The following is a 20,128-nucleotide window of genomic DNA, read 5'->3' as shown; positions in this document are numbered from 1 at the left end:
TGAAGTGGGTCTCTTGTAGACAGTATATATATATGGGTCTTGTTTTTGTATCCATTCAGCAAGCCTCTGTCTTTTGGTTGGAGCATTTAATCCATTCACGTTTAAGGTAATTATCGATATGTATGTTCCTATGACCATTTTCTTGTTTTGGGTTGGTTTTTGTAGGTCCTTTTCTTCTCTTGTGTTTCCCACTTAGAGAAGTTCCTTTAGCATTTGTTGTAGAGCTGGTTTGGTGGTGCTGAATTCTCTAAGCATTTGCTTGTCTGTAAAGCTTTTGATTTCTCCATTGAATCTGAATGAGATTCTTGATGGGTAGAGTAATCTTGGTTGTAGGTTCTTCCCTTTCATCACTTTAAGTATATCATGCCACTCCCTACTGGCTTGTAGAGTTTCTGCTGAGAAATCAGCTGTTAACCTTATGGGAGTTCCCTTGTATGTTATTTTTTGTTTTTCCCTTGCTGCTTTCAGTAATTTTTCTCTGTCTTTAATTTTTGCCAATTTGATTACCGTGTATCTTGGCGTGTTTCTCCTTGGGTTTATCCTGTATGGGACTCACTGGGCTTCCTGGACTTGGGTGGCTATTTCCCTTCCCATGTTAGGGAAGTTTTCAATTATAATCTCTTCAAATATTTTCTCTGGTCCTTTCTCTCTCTCTTCTCCTTCTGGGACCCCTATAATGCAAATGTTGTTGCGTTTAATGTTGTCCCAGAGGTCTCTTAGGCTGTCTTCATTTCTTTTCATTCTTTTTTCTTTAGTCTGTTCCACAGCAATGAATTCCACCATTCTGTCTTCCAGGTCACTTATCTGTTCTCTGCCTCAGTTATTCTGCTATTGATTCCTTCTAGTGTAGTTTTCATTTCAGTTATTGTATTGTTCATCTCTGTTTGTTTGTTCTCTAATTCTTCTAGGTCTTTGTTCAACATTTCTTGCATCTTCCCAATCTTTGCCTCCATTCTTTTTCCGAGGTCCTGGATCATCTTCACTATCATTCTTCTGAATTCTTTTTCTGGAAGATTGCCTATCTCCACTTCATTTAGTTGTTTTTCTGGGGTTTTATCTTGCTCCTTCATCTGGTACATAGTCCTCTGCCTTTTCATCTTGTCTTTCTGTGAATGTGGTTTTTGTTCCACAGGCTGCAGGATTGTAGTTCTTCTTGCTTCTGCTGTCTGCCCTCTCGTGGATGAGGCTATCTAAGAGGCTTGTGCAAGTCTCCTGATGGGAGGGACTGGTGGTGGATAGAGCTGACTGTTGCTCTGGTAGGCAGAGCTCAGTAATGCTTTAATCCGCTTGACTGCTGATGGGTGGGGCTGGCTTCCCTCTCTGTTTGTTGTTTGGCCTGAGGCAACCCAACACTGGAGCCACCTGGGCTCTTTGGTGGGGCTAATGGAGGACTCTGGGAGGGCTCACGCCAAGGAGTACTTCCCAGAACTTCTGCTGCCAGTGTCCCTGTCCCCACGGTGAGCCACAGCCACTGCCCGCCTCTGCAGGAGACCCTCCCAACACTAGCAGGTAGGTCTGGTTCAGTCTCCCCTCAGGTCACTGCTCCTCCCCCTGGGTCCTGATGCGCACACTACTTTGTGTGTGCCCTCCAAGAGTGGAGTCTCTGTTTCCCCCAGTCCTGTCAAAGTCCTGCAATCGAATCCCACTAGGCTTCAAAGTCTGATTCTCTAGGAATTCCTCCTCCCATTGCCGGACCCCCAGGTTGGGAAGCCTGACGTGAGGCTCAGAACCTTCACTCCAGTGGGTGGATTTCTGTAGTATAAATGCTCTGCAGTCTGTGAGTCACCCACCCAGCAGTTACGGGATTTGATTTTACTGTGATTGTGCCCCTCCTACCGTCTCATTGTGGCTTCTCCTTTGTCTTTGGATGTGGGTTATCTTTTTTGGTGAGTTCCAGTGTCTTTCTGTCGATGACTGTCTAGCAGCTAGTTGTGATTCTGGTGTTCTCGCAAGAGGGAGAACACGTCCTTTTACTCCGCCATCTTGGTTCCTCAAGATTAACTTCTGACAACATTGTGCAAGGCATGGATGGATATGAATAAATAGAACTCATCCCATATATAGTAGGAATTCTCTTTAAATTGTTGAGTATATAAATATTATAAATCATTTTATACAATACTTGAAAACAGACAAAATAGACAATTTCTTAGAAATATAATTTAGTATGATGAAGTAGACAAGCATTTATACGTCCAAGTAATTATGAAAAAGATCAGCAGATCTAGATGATTTTACAGGCAACCTTCACCAGAAATTCAAGTAAACGATAATCTCAATTTCATTCAAAAAAACTATTTACAATAGTAGAAAATAAAAGAAAGCTTTAATTTTTTATGGGGCTAGCTTTATCTTGTCTAATTATTTTAAAGTGTCGTAAAATATATGTAACATAAAATTTACTATCTTAACCATTTTTAAGCACACAGGTATGTGGCAGTAAGTACATTCACGTCACTGTGCTACCATCACCACCATCCATCCACCAAACTCTTTCTGTGTCCCAAAACTGAAACTCTGTATGCATTAAACAGTAATTCCCCATTCTCCCCTCTCCACAGCCCCTGGCAACCACCATCCTACTTTCTGTCTCAATCTGACTACTCTAGGTACCACATATAAATAGACTCATATAGTATTTGTCCTTTTGTGACTGGTTTATTTCAGTTAGCATAATATCTTCAAGATTCATCCATGTTGTAGCATCTGTCAGAATTCCCTTCCTTTTTAAGGCTGAATAATATTCCATTGCATGTATATGCCACATTTTGTTTATCTACTCATCCATCAATGGACAACTGGGTTGCTTCTACCTTTGGCTTATTGAAAATAATGCTGTTATGAACATAAGCATTCAAATATCTGATTCCCTGCTTTCAATTCTTTTGGGTATATACCCAGAAGTGGAATTGTCGGATCATATGATAAATTTATGTTTAACTTTTTTGAAGAGTTGCTGTACTGTTTTCTATACTAGCCCCATAGAACTAAAAGTTTCCCCTTACCTGGACATTCAGATTGCTAATATTTTATTTAGGATTTTTTGCACCTATGTCCAAGTGTAAAACTGGCAGATCATATTAGAGAAATTTGAATAACCCAAAATGCAAAGACAAAATTCATATATCATAATCAAAGAGAGTTTATACCCAAAATACAAGGATTTTTAGAATGTACAAAACAAATTCATGTAATCCAACGTAACAACAGAGTAAAAGAAAAAACAACGATTATTACAACAGATAGAAAAAAAGACATAATGCAGCACTCATTCATTATTTGAAAAGAAAAAAGGCAAATAAAAACTTAGTTTATTTCTAATTCTTATACCACTTTTTTTTGTTTTATCAGAAAATATAGTGCAACGTTAAACAGGAGGTACAACAGGCATCCTTTGTTTTTTGTCCCTGACTTTCATGGGAAGTCTTCTAATAATTCACTATTTAATGATGTTCATTTTAAGTTTTTAGTCATTAATCTTTATTGGCTTAAGGGTATTTACTTCTAATTTGTCAAGTGTACTTTCTGCTTGTTGTTTGTTGTTCTAACTTTCCATCCTTGCTTCTACACTGAAAACACAGGAGAATCAACAAATTCAAATTACCAGAGTAGGAGAATTCAGTAAGTTTGCAGAGATAAGATTAATATATAAAAATCAATAATGTCCAGTGTCCAAATGTTGGTCTCTAAATACTACACTTCAATTAAAAAAGGCAGAGTTCCTTGGAGAACTATCTGATTCCAGGGCTGGGGCAGAAAAATAAACAATGAGCCTGGAGTTTCTTACAGGACCAAACACCAAAGAAGTACTTACAAAACAAAAGGATGGGTCAAATGAAAGGGACCCAAGACCCAGCCTGCAGAGCTCCCAATTGCCAAAGCTCAAACAGTTAAACAACAAAAATAATGTAGTATTGGATTATTACCCAAAGTATAAAATAAATATACAGGGCACAAACTAATATAAATAAATGACTGAACAAATAAATGCCAAGAAGAGACAAATCTTTCTTACAAAAGAATTCTAAATAATAAATGTAGATACTTCCCTACTTCCAGGAAGTGGAGCTTAATTCCTGCCCCTCCCCACTTTTAGGACAGGCTATACTTAGTGCCTCACTTCCAAAGGAAGAATAGAATAGAGAAAGAGAAAAAATATTAACCTTATAGTGGAAAAACCTGGCAAACACTACCTAAACCAATGGATGAAGGTTATCATCATCAGTGATGTCATGCAAATATCATGTACCCCCCCTGGCATGTTAGGTTGAGAAGGGCCCTTGACTTTGCTGATACTCTTTTTAAAAACCTATAACCAACCCAGTCTAATCATAAGAAAAGTATCAGATTAAGGGACATTCTACAGGATACCTGGCCAAGACTCTTCAAGGCTGTCAAGGTCATGAAAAACAAGGAGATATTAAGAAACTGTTCAGAGATCAGAGGAGACTGGGAATACATGATAATTTAAAACAATGTGGTAACCTGGACTGGGTCCTGGAATAGAAAGAAAACATTAAAGGAAAAATGTAAAATCTATCCAGTCTGGAATTTAGTAACAGTAATGTTACCACTGTCAGTTTCTTAGTTTTGACAAATGTATCATGGTAAAGTAAAATGTTAACAATGGGGGCAACTAGGTAAGGAATGTACAGGAACTCTCTTCTCTGCAATTTCTCTGTAAATCTTAACATATTCCAAAATTAAAAGTTTATTTAAAAAAATCAACAATGTTCTTACACCCTAGTAATAACCAATTAGAAAATGAAGTTCCAAAAAGGTCTAACAAAATACAAGCAAAATGTTTACAGAAAAAAATTATTAAACTGATATATATGAAAGACCAAAATAAATTAAAAGAAAGATTACAATATCATAGGCAGACTGAATATTTCAAAGACAGTGTTTAATCTTTAATCTATGAATTCAATACAATAATAAACTCACTGGATGTTAATATAAATACTCTTTATGAAAAATAAAAAGGTTAGAGACAATAATGGGATTGTTTTATATCTTTGTAAATCTCTTTTAATACCTATCTTAATAGAATACAGAGGGATTCTCATATCTGCTTCTGCATTCAATTTGTTTCGATATCACACACCATGTGGCCTCTAGAAACCTCTTCTATAAACCCTAAGAGAATCCCACTATCTACCCATCAATACATCTTTTTCTCTTTATTTTTTACAATGCATTTCAAAGTAAGCTGCAGATATCAGTATACTTCCCCTCAAATACTTCAGCATATAAACTCATTACTTATCGAGTTTAGCATTTTTTTCTTTTTATGTCAAATTTACATACAATGAAATGCACCAAATTTAAGTATTAATTTGGTGATTCGGACATTGCGCAACCCAAACGTCTCTCAAGATACAGAATGTGACTCTCACTCCCCTGGAAATTCCCTTATACCCTTCTGAGTAAATTCCCCATCCCTCTCTAGCCCCCCAGAAGCAATCACTGTTTTGATTTTTTTTCTACCCATATTATCTTTGCCTTTTCCAGAACCGGTCATATAAATGGACTCATACAATACATACTCTTTTATGTAAGGCTTCTCTCACTCAATACAGTGTGTTTTAGAGCCATTCATACTATTTTTTAAAAAGTATTTAAAATTATTTTACCTACCATGAAAATGACTATCAAGATGAGACAGATGCCCACTATGATAAGGAAGGGGATTAAGTAGTATTCCAGCGGAAGGCTAAATTCTGGAACTAAGATAATGTGGCCCCTGGAAGAAAAGAAAAATTAATAGTCGGGAAGTATTAAAAGTTGCCAAATTATGATATTAATTGAAAACAAAAATATTTTTAAAAGGCATTTAGACATTACAATTCAATCCACTAGACACATCTCATTTTCTAACATATGATTTCTAATAATTTAAGGGATGCTTTTTCCAATGTTAAGTCAATTTTACATACTGGCCAAAATAATTTGCCTATATAATTAAAAGAAACTTTTAGACTGTGTAGAGGAAATCAGCCAATCAATACTTACTGTGTCCATCCTGGAAACACGTCTTTACTGAATTTAGTAACCTGGGTAAAAGTTAGCATATTTTACATGCAAAATCACCATTTAAAAAATGGCAGGGCTTCGGGCAGCATGCCAGCAAGAACCCCCTCCCCAACCAAATCACTGTTCATCAGTTCCTCCCATGAAAAAAATCTCTGGAGCCACTACTGATGAAAATATACTCCCCGTTCCCTTTATGCTTCACATGAGCTTGTTGTACCAAGTACAACAGATATAACCCCTGTACTCCACATTCATCTGTGAGATATGGAATGAAAGAACCGGTAACAATTCTCAGGAGTTGTAGCTTCTCTCTTCTCAACCTTCTCCACAGCTTGAATGAAAAAAAACACAAAAAAACCCCTACAAAAATGTGTATGTTGCGTGTGGGGACAGGGGGGTAGAGAGTACCACAGGATTTATTCTCCTCTGTTACTAACCATGGTTAATACAGTTATATGGTTATTAACCATACAATACTGCTATTATAAAAATTCACCAGGACTCATGAAATGAAACGGAACAGAATAAGCACACTATCTGTGTTGCGTGAGCAAATTTTACATGGCAGCAAAATCCTGCAATAGAAAATACCCTCAGTCTAGGGAAGGGTCTGTATAATGGTCAGCGAGATGACTGATTTCTCCATAATGTTCCTGTGCTACTCAACTGGTATGGTGCCAGCAACACTACTTCATTACCCACTGCTGCCTGGTTTTTTAAGTAGTAACTCCAGGTACTTCATAACACAAGGGTTAAATGCAAAACAAAAATTCTCAACGTAAAAGGAAATGAAAACAGGTTGACTCCTTCCCCCATGCAGAAATGCTTAGGATGCCCTAGTACTCAAGAAAAATAACATGAAAACAAATTGTTTCTATTCCCAAGCGATTAAGTTTTCATGCTATTAACAATTTTATTCACATCCAAAGAGCTCTATCAATCTTTAACAAAAAGAAGAACAAAAAAGATAATACCAGGAATTTCCCCCAATAATTTAAATATTTTCCCCAAACTGCCAAGATTGCTAAAAGTAGCTTTTTACTTCACTTTCCAGCAGAATGACCAAAGATTTATATGCATTTTTGTAACTTTATATAAAATACTGAAGTGACTGATATATCATCAGTATAAAAAAGAGAAAAGCAAGCCTGGGCTGCTCTATTTGATACCATCTCTTCCAGCATGAGGCCAGCTCTGTAAACAATGTCCCTGTTCTTGGTACAAACCCTCTGAAACTGCCCCAGGGCCACGGCTGAGACACAGTAACAAATGGTGCCACTTTTTTTTTTTTTTTTTTTTTTTTTTTTTGCGGTACACGGGCCTCTCACTGTTATGGCCTCTCCCGTTGCAGAACACAGGCTCCGGACGCGCAGGCTCAGCGGCCATGGCTCACGGGCCCAGCTGCTCCGCGGCATGTGGGATCTTCCCGGACCGGGGCATGAACTTGTGACCCCTGCATCGGCAGGCGGACTCTCAACCACTGCGCCACCAGGGAAGCCCCAAATGGTGCCATGTTTAAGTAGAAGAGCCTTTCAATGAGATGCTGATCCTCTGCAACCTCCCTTACTTCCACCAACCTGCTATATATTAACACTGTTAGGGTTTAGAAGCCAGAGTAAACTATACATAGATAAAGATACGGACACTGAGCTTTTAAGATACTTAGAGCCGTCTATCAACTGCAGACCCTTTAAAGATCTTCACAATATATCTTGACAGTAAACTAAAATGGTTTGAGATATAGCAGGCTATATAAACAAGATAGTTTATAGTTTACTGCGTTTTCTTAACCAAATTGCTAGTGGTGAAGGTGGTGATGGCGATGATACAGGGTGGAGAACTACAACAGAATATCAGTCTCCCAGCTTTATTTCTATTCCCTCTGCCCAGGTTCCCACAGCTGAGGCTGCAGACTCATCCCTGTCCTAACCCCAGATCAATCTGTATTTGAAGGAGGAGATATTTAAACAGCTTTTAGTAAGAATCTTCCCATACTACCTCCATGTCCACTCCTCAACATAGTACATTCCATGTGCTCTGAAGCTAAGACTCCATCATTGAAACAGAGTCCTAAGCAACCTAGGAAATAGTGTCTCACTCTCCTTTGCATGAGTTCCCAGGCTGCTTTCAAACCAGGTGTTAGGCCTAAACTCTAACTTCAATAATAATCAAACAGTAACAGTAATCTCTAATTTCCCAACCCCTCTGTTGACACAGGAGGTCGCCTTGTCTGTTTTGTTATCCAACCCCCATCATGAAGTGGGAGATTGGGATTGACATATATACACTAATATGTATAAAATGGATAACTAATAAGAACCTGCTGTATAAAAAAATAAATAAAATTCAAAAATTCAAAAAAAAATACTTTAAATATATATATTCAATCATCTTTGGAAGATGCTAGCAAACCAAATCATTTTAAAAACAGTAAATAAAGGGAAAGAATCAAATGTTTATCCTATCTTTCCTAAACAGACTGTACATCAAGGTTATCAAATAATTGATAAGGTGTGAGTTCTCTTTATAGAAGTATTTCAGCTAATAGATGAAGAAGGAATTATAAAATTAGATTACTTGCAAATCCTAAAGAACTAATGGATCTAGACCATGATCATTAATGATTGCTGCCCTCACAAAGAGAGAACCAGATATTATGTCTCCTGATGGAAATACATAATAACACACATAAATTACTCTTGCCTCACCTATCCTCCTGGCCCCCCAAGCACACTTGAATTTGAACACACCTCTAGGTCTAATGAGCAATTTACAGGGAAAATAAGTAACAAAGGAATACTCTAGGCAATACATCAAGGATGCAGTCAGGAAAGTCTGCACTGTGGTAAAAACTGTACAGGACAAATGACCCTGTTGCTTCAATAAATAAATGACTAGGAAAAAAAAAAAAGAGGCATAGCAAGTGTATGGATTAAAAATAGGGTGATCACATGCCCTGACTTGCTCAGAAACAAATCTAAAGACTGAAATATGGGTTGATATTGAATTAATGTTTACTTTTTAAAAAAAAAGGTAAAATAATGATAATATCATTGTATTTTTTATATATAACCTATCTTCTAGTGATATATTCTGAGATATTTACAGTTGAGATAATAGGATATATAGTACTTGCTTTAAAATCATGGTGTGGGGAAGAAAAGTGGCGGGTGGCGCTTCAGAGCGGACAGTCCAAACAAAATTGGCCGTGAGTTGATAATTCTGAAACTGAAGGATCAGATTCATTATACTCACCTCCCTACTTTTAAACAGTAGAATAAATTAATGGGTAGGTAGGTAGGCAGGCAGTCAGACCAACCAGCCAGCCAGCCAGCAGATGGATGAGGCAAATCAGTATGTACAGGTCCACAATCCCTTAAGCACAATTCTGAAACCTAAAAAGCTTTAAAAAGTTATGTTTGCAATTCATTTGCTAGTCAACCCGAACCTAACGGATATGATACAATACTCATACATTTACTGCAGATACATATGTAATGTGATTATGGGAGGCTGCCTCAAATCCTATTTGGATGTTACGTAACTTTTAAAAATCTGAAAATGTTATAATTACATGTTACATCTGTCCCCAAGAGTAGGGATAAGGGATTTTGTGGCCTTGCATTAACATGGGAACGGTCTAAATATTAAGTAAATAAAGTATGTTACAAAATACTAAGTATTGTATGGTACTATTTTACGAGCACATTATCCCTAATTAATGTCAGCATTCAAACATGCGGGAAAAAATTAAAAGCTTTTTAAAAAACAGTAGCTGTTGTTGGAGAACAGCATCATAGGGACTTTTGTTTAAATGCTTTATATTTCTGAATTTTTCCACATTTTACCAGCAGGTATGTATTACTTTTTTAATGTAAAAAGATATGACTTTACCATTAAAAACAAAAAAAGACTCTTTAAAATACATATTAAAATATACAGACTTTTTCTAAATGAAGCAATAATACTGAGGTAAAAAGCAAGTAGTAGTTCTCCACCCCCCATTAACTACATAAATATGGCTGACAAAATAGCATCTTGCCTAACTATTTTTAATACAACATCCAAAATTATATTCCCTAACTTAATAAAAATGTTCTGAGCACAGAATATGTGAACAGTATTTTAAATATCAAAACTGTATAGGGAAAATGACAAAAATCATAAACAAAAAATCTTTCCCTCTCTTTTTTTTATTCATATCCAAACTCAAATATTCCTGGATTTCCGCCCCCCCCCCAATTAATTAGAATTCCATTTCATTGTGCCAGTTTCCTCTTTTGGCAAATGTAGATAGTAAGAGATAATAATAACCTCTAGAGGGTTGTTGTGAGAATTATAAATGTAAAGGCCTTGTTTCATGAGTGCCTGGCACTTGCTAATTCCTCAATAAATACTACTGCTTTTATTATTAATACTGTTGTTATTGTTCCTCTTAGTCAAAAGGCTCTTCCTGTCCACTGTGTTTTGGGGAGCTGTTTCATGGAAGAAGCTCTGAAGTGTTAATTTAATTGCACTATTTCTATATAAGACAAGACAGTTGTGCCTTAAGTTAGTTTCAGTCTATTTGTTACCATGGTAATGAGATTTTGGGGAGAAATTCCATAAGAAGTTTCTAATTCCAAATCAAACTTTTTAAACTTGAAAACAAACTTTCTGTGTTTGTAAAAAGTTAGTCACGTAACACACTGTGCTTTGGATTCTTTGTTTATAAAATAACATTTCTTTTTAATAAAATACAAACATGTCTTAATGAAAAGTATCATATAAATGTAAATCAGGGAATTCCCTGGTGGTCCAGTGGTTAACAATCTGCCTTCCAATGCAGGGAACAGACGCAGGTTCGATCCCTGGTCGGGGAACTAAGATCCCACATGCTGCGGGGCACATAAGGCCACATGCCGCAACTACAGAGCCCACACGCCCCAACGAAAGATCCCGCGTGCTGCAGTTAAGATCCAACAGAGCCGGAAAAAAAAAAAAAGTCAATCACATTGCTTCTAAATACCAATGGTTTGATTAAACTATAAAAGGGAAAGTTTTTTTTATCTTTTTAGCAACATGGGTGGCTTAATCTCTCTAGCATAAATGTATTTGCAATATGCAATCATACACAGAACAAACAGTACAATACAGTAAGTCTTAAAATCATGACTTAAGAAGATATAATTTAGCACGATAGAGTACATTCTAAAACAGAACTTTGATTACAACTAATCTTATATAATTCTACCCTAATAAAGAGAATAATTTTAAGCTACATGATTATTTCTTACATCCATTACTTACCCTTTTTCATATGTGAATTCATCTTTCAGGGAATTAGCTGATGATTCACCAATAAAGACAGATGGAATGTCAATTTTCTTTAGTACCTCAACTGTATAAAACAATAATAAAATTATTCTTCAAAGCCCATACTTAGTGTAAAATCAACTTAAGCTTCTTCATAATAACAGCAAATACAACTGGAAATAATTACAATCAACTTGAATTGTCTATTAGTTGATTTTCCAGATTGCATATTTATACCACCATCAAAATGGCTGAGAAACATTACATTTACAATAACAAAAGCTAACATTTTGCATATAACATTACCACACTATCTCAATAGTCCTGAGACTGAAATATAATTCATATTTTGATTATTTCCGTTTGATTTATTCCTCTACAAACATAATTAACTATTAGAAAAGGAAGAAGAGGAAGAAATGTAAAGTGTTTTTTCCGCTCATAACTTAATTCCTAAATGAAAAAGTGAAAAAAGCTTTTTTTTACATACCCATTCCCACGAGAGGTGTAAGCCAAAGAATGTAAGAAAAGACCACTTTACAACAGTTTGAAAAATGACACCACACATCTAAGGCTTTACAGAGTGAAGGGCTGACAGTTCAGAAAGGGCACAGGATAGGGACGCTGTGTAAATTTCTACTTCCTCCTAAGCCTGGAGTTCATGATAAAGCATTGTGTTTTGATTCGTGTCCTACGAAAGTTTACTTTTATATCTATGTTAAAAAAACCAAAATCAAAGGCCAACAAAAAAAGAACTTTGCAAAAATTACCCAGTACTCAAGATGAGAAATAAAAAAAAATCATCTTACTCTTCCTATAGAAAAAGCAGCCACATTTTTAACTGTGAGTTATTTTAACAGATTTGGCTTTAGAGGAAGTCCATTTGTTTGCTTTTGTTACATTTTTCACAACAACTTTGTTCTACATTTCTTTTAAAAATGTATATTTATTATTTATTTAAAAGAGGGGGGTGGATACAAGTAAAGAAGAACAGAACACAGCCATAATCCTTCCCACCCAAAGACAAGGCTTTCATTTGAAGCAATATAAACAGTTCTTTAAGTTTCGACAAATGCATACAATTATGTGAGCATCACCACAATCAAGATAAAAAATGTTTTATCATCCCTCCAAATTCCCTCATGCCCCTTTACAGTCAACCCTCACCACAACCTCGGCAACCACTGATGTATCTTTCTTTAATTCTCATAAAGACAAGTTTTAAAGTTTTAAAATCTTGGTATCCTTAGTAGAGTACTTTTTTTTTTCGTTTTCAGATTGTTTGGATATATGCAAATAAAATCATTCATTCCGTACGTTCTCTCTCTTTCTGTCTCTCTCACACACACACATACACACATGCCCAATATCACATAAACCCTAAGAGGGAAGGAACGAAAATGGTTAGCAGAGGAACACTTAATCACTATCTTTATATTACTAAGATCAATAAATATTTAAATTTTTGTACTAATGGGATCATATAATAATGGGGAAAAAGTATAGGCTTTTTCCACTCAATGGTATACCTCAGATATCCTGTCATGTCAATAAATATCTACCTCATAATTTTTAATAGCTACAGAGGTACTGTTATATAACCATATACATTTTAGGGAGATATTTTCTGTCATGCTAAGAGATCTTTCTCTTTCACATAACAGTTTAAACTTTAATTTATTTGATAATTAAAACTTGGAATTATATACCCTTTGTAAAATGCTTTACTCTTTCATGAAGATACTCTGATAAACTCGAGGAGGAATTTTTGGCTAGTAACTACTGGCTTAGAATTATTGGAAGCAACGTAACTTCCCTGGGTTATGATATCTAATGAGATGTTAAAAGCTCCTCACTTTAGTCAGAAGATTAAGAAGGGGGAAATGATGTACACAAATATGAACAGTCACCCTGGAGACTTTGCAACATCATTTATCTACTGAAAACAAAACCAAACGTTTTAGTTCACAAAATACTTTAAAAACACGAAATCTTAATTCTGATCCACAAAACAACTCTGTGAAGTATGCGTGCCAAGTAGTATTAGCGTATCACAGACAGATTATAATTTAAGCAGCCAGCCCCAACCTCTCCAGACGCATATGTCCAACTGCCGGTTCAGTTTCTCCATTTGACTGCCTAGCAGATGTTTCAACCTTAATGTTTCTCACACGGAATCCTCAATATCTCTTTTCCATTAATCAGTTCTACTTCTACTCTTTCTCATCTCTGTAACTAACTATTCACCTAGTTTCTCAAGTTAAACATCTTGGAGTTTTCCTTGTCTCCTCCCCTTCTTTTATTCCTTATATCAAACCCTATCAACCTCAAAATATATCCATAATTCTATCACTTCCCGTCACAGTCACCGCTAATACTCCAAACTGCCATCACCTCTTGCCTGGCTGCTGCACCGATGTTCTAACTGGCCTCTCAGTTAGCACTCTTGCCCATCTCTCACCTTCAGTCTATTCTCCAAAGAACAACCAAAGTGATCCTTTAAAATCTGTCAGATTGCCTCACACCTCTGCTTAAAACCCATGTAAAACAAATCCCAAAGACCTACAAGACCCAACATGATCTAGCCCCTGGCTCCCTCTCCAACTTCATCCCCTGCAACTCTCTCTCTCTCTTGTTCACTCTGCTCCAGCCACTGTGATTTTCTGCCACTCCTTGAAAACACCAAGTATGCTTTATCTTTGAGCATTTGCATTTGCCTGCTGTTCCCTTTCCTCGGAATATCCTCCTCCAGAAATCTGCATGGCTCAGCCTCTCACTTTAGACCTATGCTCAAATGTCAAAGCCTCATAGCAACCTTCTCTGATCACCCTATCTAAAATAGCCAGCCTCCTCTCCTCCCTGTCACTATGTATCCCTTTAACCTGGCATGTTTTTCTTCATAGCACTTACCACTACTTGACATATACCATACCTCTTTGGTTATGTGTTCATTTCCTCTCTTCCACCCTAGAATGCAATAATAACAATAATAATAACTGCAGAAATAATAATAGCAGCTAAATAACCATTAAATAATTACTAAGAACCAGGCAGTCTTCTAGATGTCTTACATGTCATAAGCAACAAACCAGTGCGTTGAGTACTATTATCATCCCCATTTAACGTATCAGAAAAGTGAGGCATAGAGATGTTGGGTAAGGTTCCCAAGGTCACACAGCTGGTAAGGGGTCGAGCTGGGATTCAAACCTTGTAAGGCAATACTCAGAAACCATACTCTTTAACCACTGCATTCTGCTACCTCAATGAAAAGTATGAGCAAAGCCTTAAAACGGTATCATTTCCTGCTGTAGTCATGACGCCTAAAAGAGTGCTTGACGCAGAGCAGCCTGTCAAAAAATATTTGTTGAAGGCAGAAAGCAAGGAAAAAAGGAGAAGAAACAAACCCATACTGGTAACTTGCCCTATTTATACAGCTAGAAATCTGCACAGCCTAGACCCAAACTTGAGGCTCAGACTCCTAATGTAGGTTCTTTCCACTCTGCTATGGCATGGGTTTTCTCCTATACCTCCTTTCATATGATCTTCAAAACCTTGCCAGGTCAAATAAAAATTAAAATTATTCACACTTTTACAGACGAAAATAAAGGGCCTGGAAAGGTTAGTAACTTTTCCAACAGCACAGGTCAGTTCATATATCAACTAACTTGGAATAAACCCACATTTCCTGGTCTTGAAGTTTGTATTCTTCCCCACCACATTCTGCTGCCTCCTGAAGATGACAAATGTGATTGACTCACTGAGCTAATCCATCCTATGTCCTAGCTGAAATAAGAAACAGATACATTCCTGTGTGAAATGTTGGCAAGAGGCCTTTAAAACTTCCTTTTGTGTCCAGATATTAGAATCTCTGCTCTTAGGAGAACACATGTGGCTATGATCTAAGCCTAAAAAAGAGCGATAGATACATGCTTCTTTTAATAAATCTGTGCTTTCCTTTCCTCTACCAAGTAACAGCAAAGATGAAAATGGTAAAGATCTTTACAACATGTTGGATATATGAAATGTTCAAACACATACACACTCAAGGACAGAGCAAAATGTCATGGAAAGTAATCCAAGCAATGAAGTCAAGAACCAAAATTCTGAACAATCTTTGAAATATAGTAACTCAGTTGGAACATTTCCATAGCAGCAACAGGATTATATGGTTATGTGCTACTTCTAATATTTAGCACACTTTCCTTAGGAACTGATATGATAATCACAAAAAGGTTTTAGTACAAAGACAAAAACAGGTGTTAAGGGGAACTGATGCTTTCATCTTGCAAATTTTTTATTAAAAGCATGTCAAAAGAGTAAATAGTTTACAAATACTAATCATTTTATTCAACCCAGAACTCCTGAGAAGGTCTTGAGGGTTGCTAAAACCTAGGCCCAGGCCTTCAGTAGAACACACAAAGAGTAGGTAACTTGCTCAAAATTATACATTCAAAACAAGTAGGAGCTCACATTTGAATTCAGGCCTATTTTCAGAGTGTGTACATTTTCTGTTTTGCCAGTAATGTACACAGGTCACAAAAGTGACTAGCCTGGGAGGTACTGTGTAGGATAATATATTTTTTTTATGGGAGGTGATTAAAGGAAGAGAAGACAACTGTGTCAAATCTGTAGTAAAACAGTACTAGTTTATTTGATAAGTAAAATCCCTTCATCAAGTCCTCTAATTCCTAAACAGTGGTTATCAAACCTTTTGTGAAATGCTAGAACCTCTTAAGGGCACTTCATGCATTCTACGTTATGATTTAATCAGCTAGAAGATTAAAATAATAATTTAAAATATAAAGAAATTAACTAATGAACTTATCGCTAAGTTTTACTTTTTATATATTGTAATTTTGCCCCAGATTATATTAGGGGTAAGAAGAAAGAGTTCAACTCAACAACAACAAAAAATACTGTCTCATGTTATAAAAAGATTTTTTTTGTCAGGGAATCCAAAATATTTCCTATTGAGGATGCAGTTATTTAAAGTCCTAAATACATTCCAATGGAGTATATCAGTCCATAGCTTTAGGTCTGCTCTTTGCTGCAAACTCTTTCTTGCATATATGACTCAATTCAACTTAATAACAAGAGGTATTATTGTTATATATTAAAAGGAAAACAAAAACAAACTATTTAATCCTGAATGTTGGCAGTGTATTTATTTAGTGTATTCTGGGCTCTGAACCCAGTTGCCAATGTGTGTGGGGATCTTCCCACACCATCAAACAACTCAACTCAATTCTGACATTGTCTACCTGGAGATATAGCATCAGATTCCACAGGGTAAGTGTTCGGACTCACAAGAATCCCCATCCCCCACTTCAGACACCAGCCACAAGTCCAAGCTGTTACCTGTGCTTCTGACCCACCCACCAGCTATGGACTGGAGGTTCCAACAACCCTTACTCCATGGGTTCAATTAATTTGTGACTGCAGCTCACAGAACTCAAAGAAACATTTTATTTACTACCAGTTTATTATAAAAGGATATAATTCAGGAACAACCAGATGAAAGAGATGTATAGGGCAAGGTATATGGGAAGGGGTGCAGAGGTTCCATGGTCTCTCCAGGAGTGCAACTTTCCCAGCATCTCCACGCTTCCACCAACCCAAAAGCTCTCTGAACCTGTCCTTTCAGGTTTTTACAGAGGCTTCATTACATAGGCATGACTGATTAAACCACTGGCCACTGAGGTGAGGGGGTGTGACTCAAAGTTCCAACCTTCTAACCACCCTCCTAGCAACCAGCCCCATCTTTTGGTGGAGTCCAAAAGTAGTCTCATTAACATAAAAAAGACACCTTTAACACTCTCACTAAATTAAGTGAAAGGATCTAACTTAAAAATCAGTCTGATTAAAGCCAGTTATTTCATTAAAATCGGCTCATTTTCCTTACGAGATAATATTTAGTAAAGAATAAGGAAAGACATTCCCATTTTGAATGGAAAGCCATAGGCATGCCAGTATATGTTAAGGGACTAATAATAACCAACTGGTGTAAGACAGCACAAGTATGTGGCTTTGAAATTCCATAAGAATACAGTAGCTACTTAGTATTTCTGCATATCCTAAAATTTAACATTGTGAATCTCTAAATAAATCACAAAAATTCTCCTATGGCATCCTTAACTCAATATGCTTATCTTTATTTAAAGCTTTGGCTTTCCTTTGTTTTTTACCAAAATATCAATACATCCTATAAAATGAAACACATAGGTTAAAAAAACAACAGCAACAACGACAAACTGTTCAGAAAAGAACAAGTCAATTCCACTTATAGTGTGAACAAAATTATCCCAAGAGGATTATAAATTGGAAATTATCTTTCTGACGGAGAAGAAATTTTGCTTCTTAAACAGAAAATAAAAGAAAAGAAATTGTGGTAAGTTTTAGTTTCGAATGATTGGTCAAACAGGAGAGAAGAAAAGTGATACCTGTACTTACTGTCGTTGGATCCCATGCTAATGAGGTCATCAGAATCAACATTGTGAACTATGGCTGCTTTGTACCCTGCTCTCTGTGCATTTAAAACCTGCAAGTCAGAAAACAGTCATGATATGAGGAAGAAAGTGCTTTGTCATAAGCCCCCTCAACTTCAGCAAACATAAATCAACGAGTCCATTAACATACAACTAGAACTAGATTATGTATATATACAAGAACGGATCTCAAGTGTGTTCTTGAAACATAATGTGTTTTACAATTGATTATCAAGGACTTCTTTAGATATCTTCTTGATTTCACTCATGGTACTAAATGAAATGAGAAGCAAATAAAGGACAGAGATACAAGCTACCAAACCAAAAGGATCCAAAGCAATAAACCTGTCTGGCTCTAAAGAGGTAGAGACTTGTGATCAGGCTCTTGAGAGTTATCAGCCCTTGAGAAGTCAAATCTACCTCTGCTACTTACGAGTGCATTAAACTTGGGCAAATTCTTTTTCTTCCTTAATCCTCAGTTTCCCCAACTTTAAAATGAGAATGGCAACAATATTTTTCACATATGTAAAATAATTTTTTAAATGCCTAATACCATGCCTGATACATAGAAATGAATCAAATAAAAGCTATTCTTATTATTAGCATGATCATCAATGATTTTCTTTAAAAATCCTTTCTAAAGCTTTGAAAAAATTAAAAATAACTCCAGCCTGAAGTTGCTTATTTTGGTTCTACTAGCTATATAATCTTCCCTAAAACTAGTCTCCAAAATAGTAAGCTTCGCACCATAAGAATATGGCTAGATGTGTGGCAGAGTTTTCTTACATGAAAGACCTGAAAAGTATCCACACATGTTACCACACCTCACTTTTAAAATAACAATCTGTTTTAAATAAAAATAAACCCAGACCTAACTCCTTTGGACTGCTTGGTAAAAATGAAGGATCATATCATTATTTGCATACTGGTTAAATAAAATGAAAATTGGGTATGCAAATATATATATATAATAGTTTTGAATACTTGAAATACTTTTGAATACTCTGAAAACTATATACATATAATTCTGGATACTTAATATGGTAAGAAACCCTTGAAACTGTTTTAGTTATCAGCATAATAATGATTCAAAATTCTACCGTAATTCAATAAAGATAAGACCTGAGTCAAGCTCCAAAGAGTAAGGGAAAGCCCAAAAAGTCGAGTTCCTGAGAGTAAAAGGAATGCCCAAGTGTTCAGCAGATTGGATTTGAATGCTAAGTAAGAAAAATGAGGCTCATGTATTCAACCCCAATCAGGTAAGAGTAAAATTCTCTTCTACATTACCACTGACTTCTCTACAACTACCTCACAAATGAAAGCTGGAATTCTGAAAGAGACAATAATGTGCATTAATCAGGATATTTTTATCCTATCACCAAAAAACCCCTGAATCTGCAGTGCCTCAAAGAATTAATATTTTGTTCATCTTTATAGTCTCTACAGAACCTATGAAATAATATCCTGACAGAACAGGCACTCATTACATATTACTGGAATGAGAAAATTTATAAAATATGTGCTTAAATTAATAGCTCATATTATAACATTACAAACACAAGAGAGAAAATAAGGCAGTTTTTTTTCAATGAATTAAAATAGCATAAATAGTTCACCAACATAGGACCTACTGCTCTAATGTTGGGAATAACGGCAAGAAAACCAACAAAATTGTTACAAGGAATGCTTTGCAGTCATGCAAAGAAAAGTCAATAATCAAAAAAGTAAGTTTACTATTTTTTGCCTATGTGTGCATGTTTTATTTTTAGGTGGATTTTATTTGTTATACAACTAAAATTTAAGAAAATGCCAGCCTCCACAGCCTCTTCTCCGTAGATTTTACTGCTTTCCAAGGGGAGGGGAAAAAATCTCTCAAGAAGAATATAATAGCTTCTAAACTTTATTTCTTATTTATTACTTATATATTAACCTATTATTTATTCATTATATTATCATAGCAGAACAGACTTCACTTAGCTTTTATTGAAACAAAAGTGTACTTGGCTGGGGTTGCTATTAGTTTATCTGATGCTTTAATGACCATTTAACTGTTCCCCAAAAAAGCTAACCAAGTAACTAAGGAGAAATGTTTCTTTCACAAATCCAGAAAACAACTGTTTCCAGAGATACAATTTAAGAAATATAAAATTTACATCAAAAATTGTTCTCTCCTAATATAAAACTTAAGTTTTACATTTCTTTTTAAAGCCAACTAATACACAAAGTCATTGAAATTACATGATTTAACTTGTTTCCCTGAAAAATATATATTTGTGAGCAAAGATACAACATGTTAAGATACAGGGTAGGTG

The 20,128-nt window shown here is 35.9% G+C and overlaps 1 protein-coding gene across 5 annotated transcripts in view; it reads right to left on the bottom strand.

Moving 5' to 3' along the window:
• RNF13 (ring finger protein 13) overlaps positions 1-20,128 on the bottom strand; it is a 230,767-nt gene that overhangs the window by 39,586 nt on the left and 171,053 nt on the right. For 4 of the 5 annotated variants that reach the window (XM_082625551.1, XM_082625552.1, XM_082625550.1 and 1 more), the window contains exons 5-7: positions 17,782-17,869; positions 11,326-11,416; positions 5,641-5,746 (exon numbers count right to left, since the gene is read on the bottom strand). In XM_082625551.1, the coding sequence (XP_082481677.1) occupies positions 5,641-5,746; positions 11,326-11,416; positions 17,782-17,869 (285 nt within the window). Of the gene's footprint in view, positions 1-5,640; positions 5,747-11,325; positions 11,417-17,771; positions 17,870-20,128 lie in introns of all 5 variants that reach the window. The other variant, XM_082625554.1, reaches the window with a different exon arrangement.

Source organism: Mesoplodon mirus (genome assembly GCF_964341445.2).
Source record: "Mesoplodon mirus genome assembly, chromosome: 6".
Lineage (NCBI taxonomy): Eukaryota > Metazoa > Chordata > Mammalia > Artiodactyla > Ziphiidae > Mesoplodon > Mesoplodon mirus.
The sequence above is the reverse complement of the archived record's forward strand: the minus strand, read 5'-3'. Positions and strand labels throughout refer to the sequence as shown.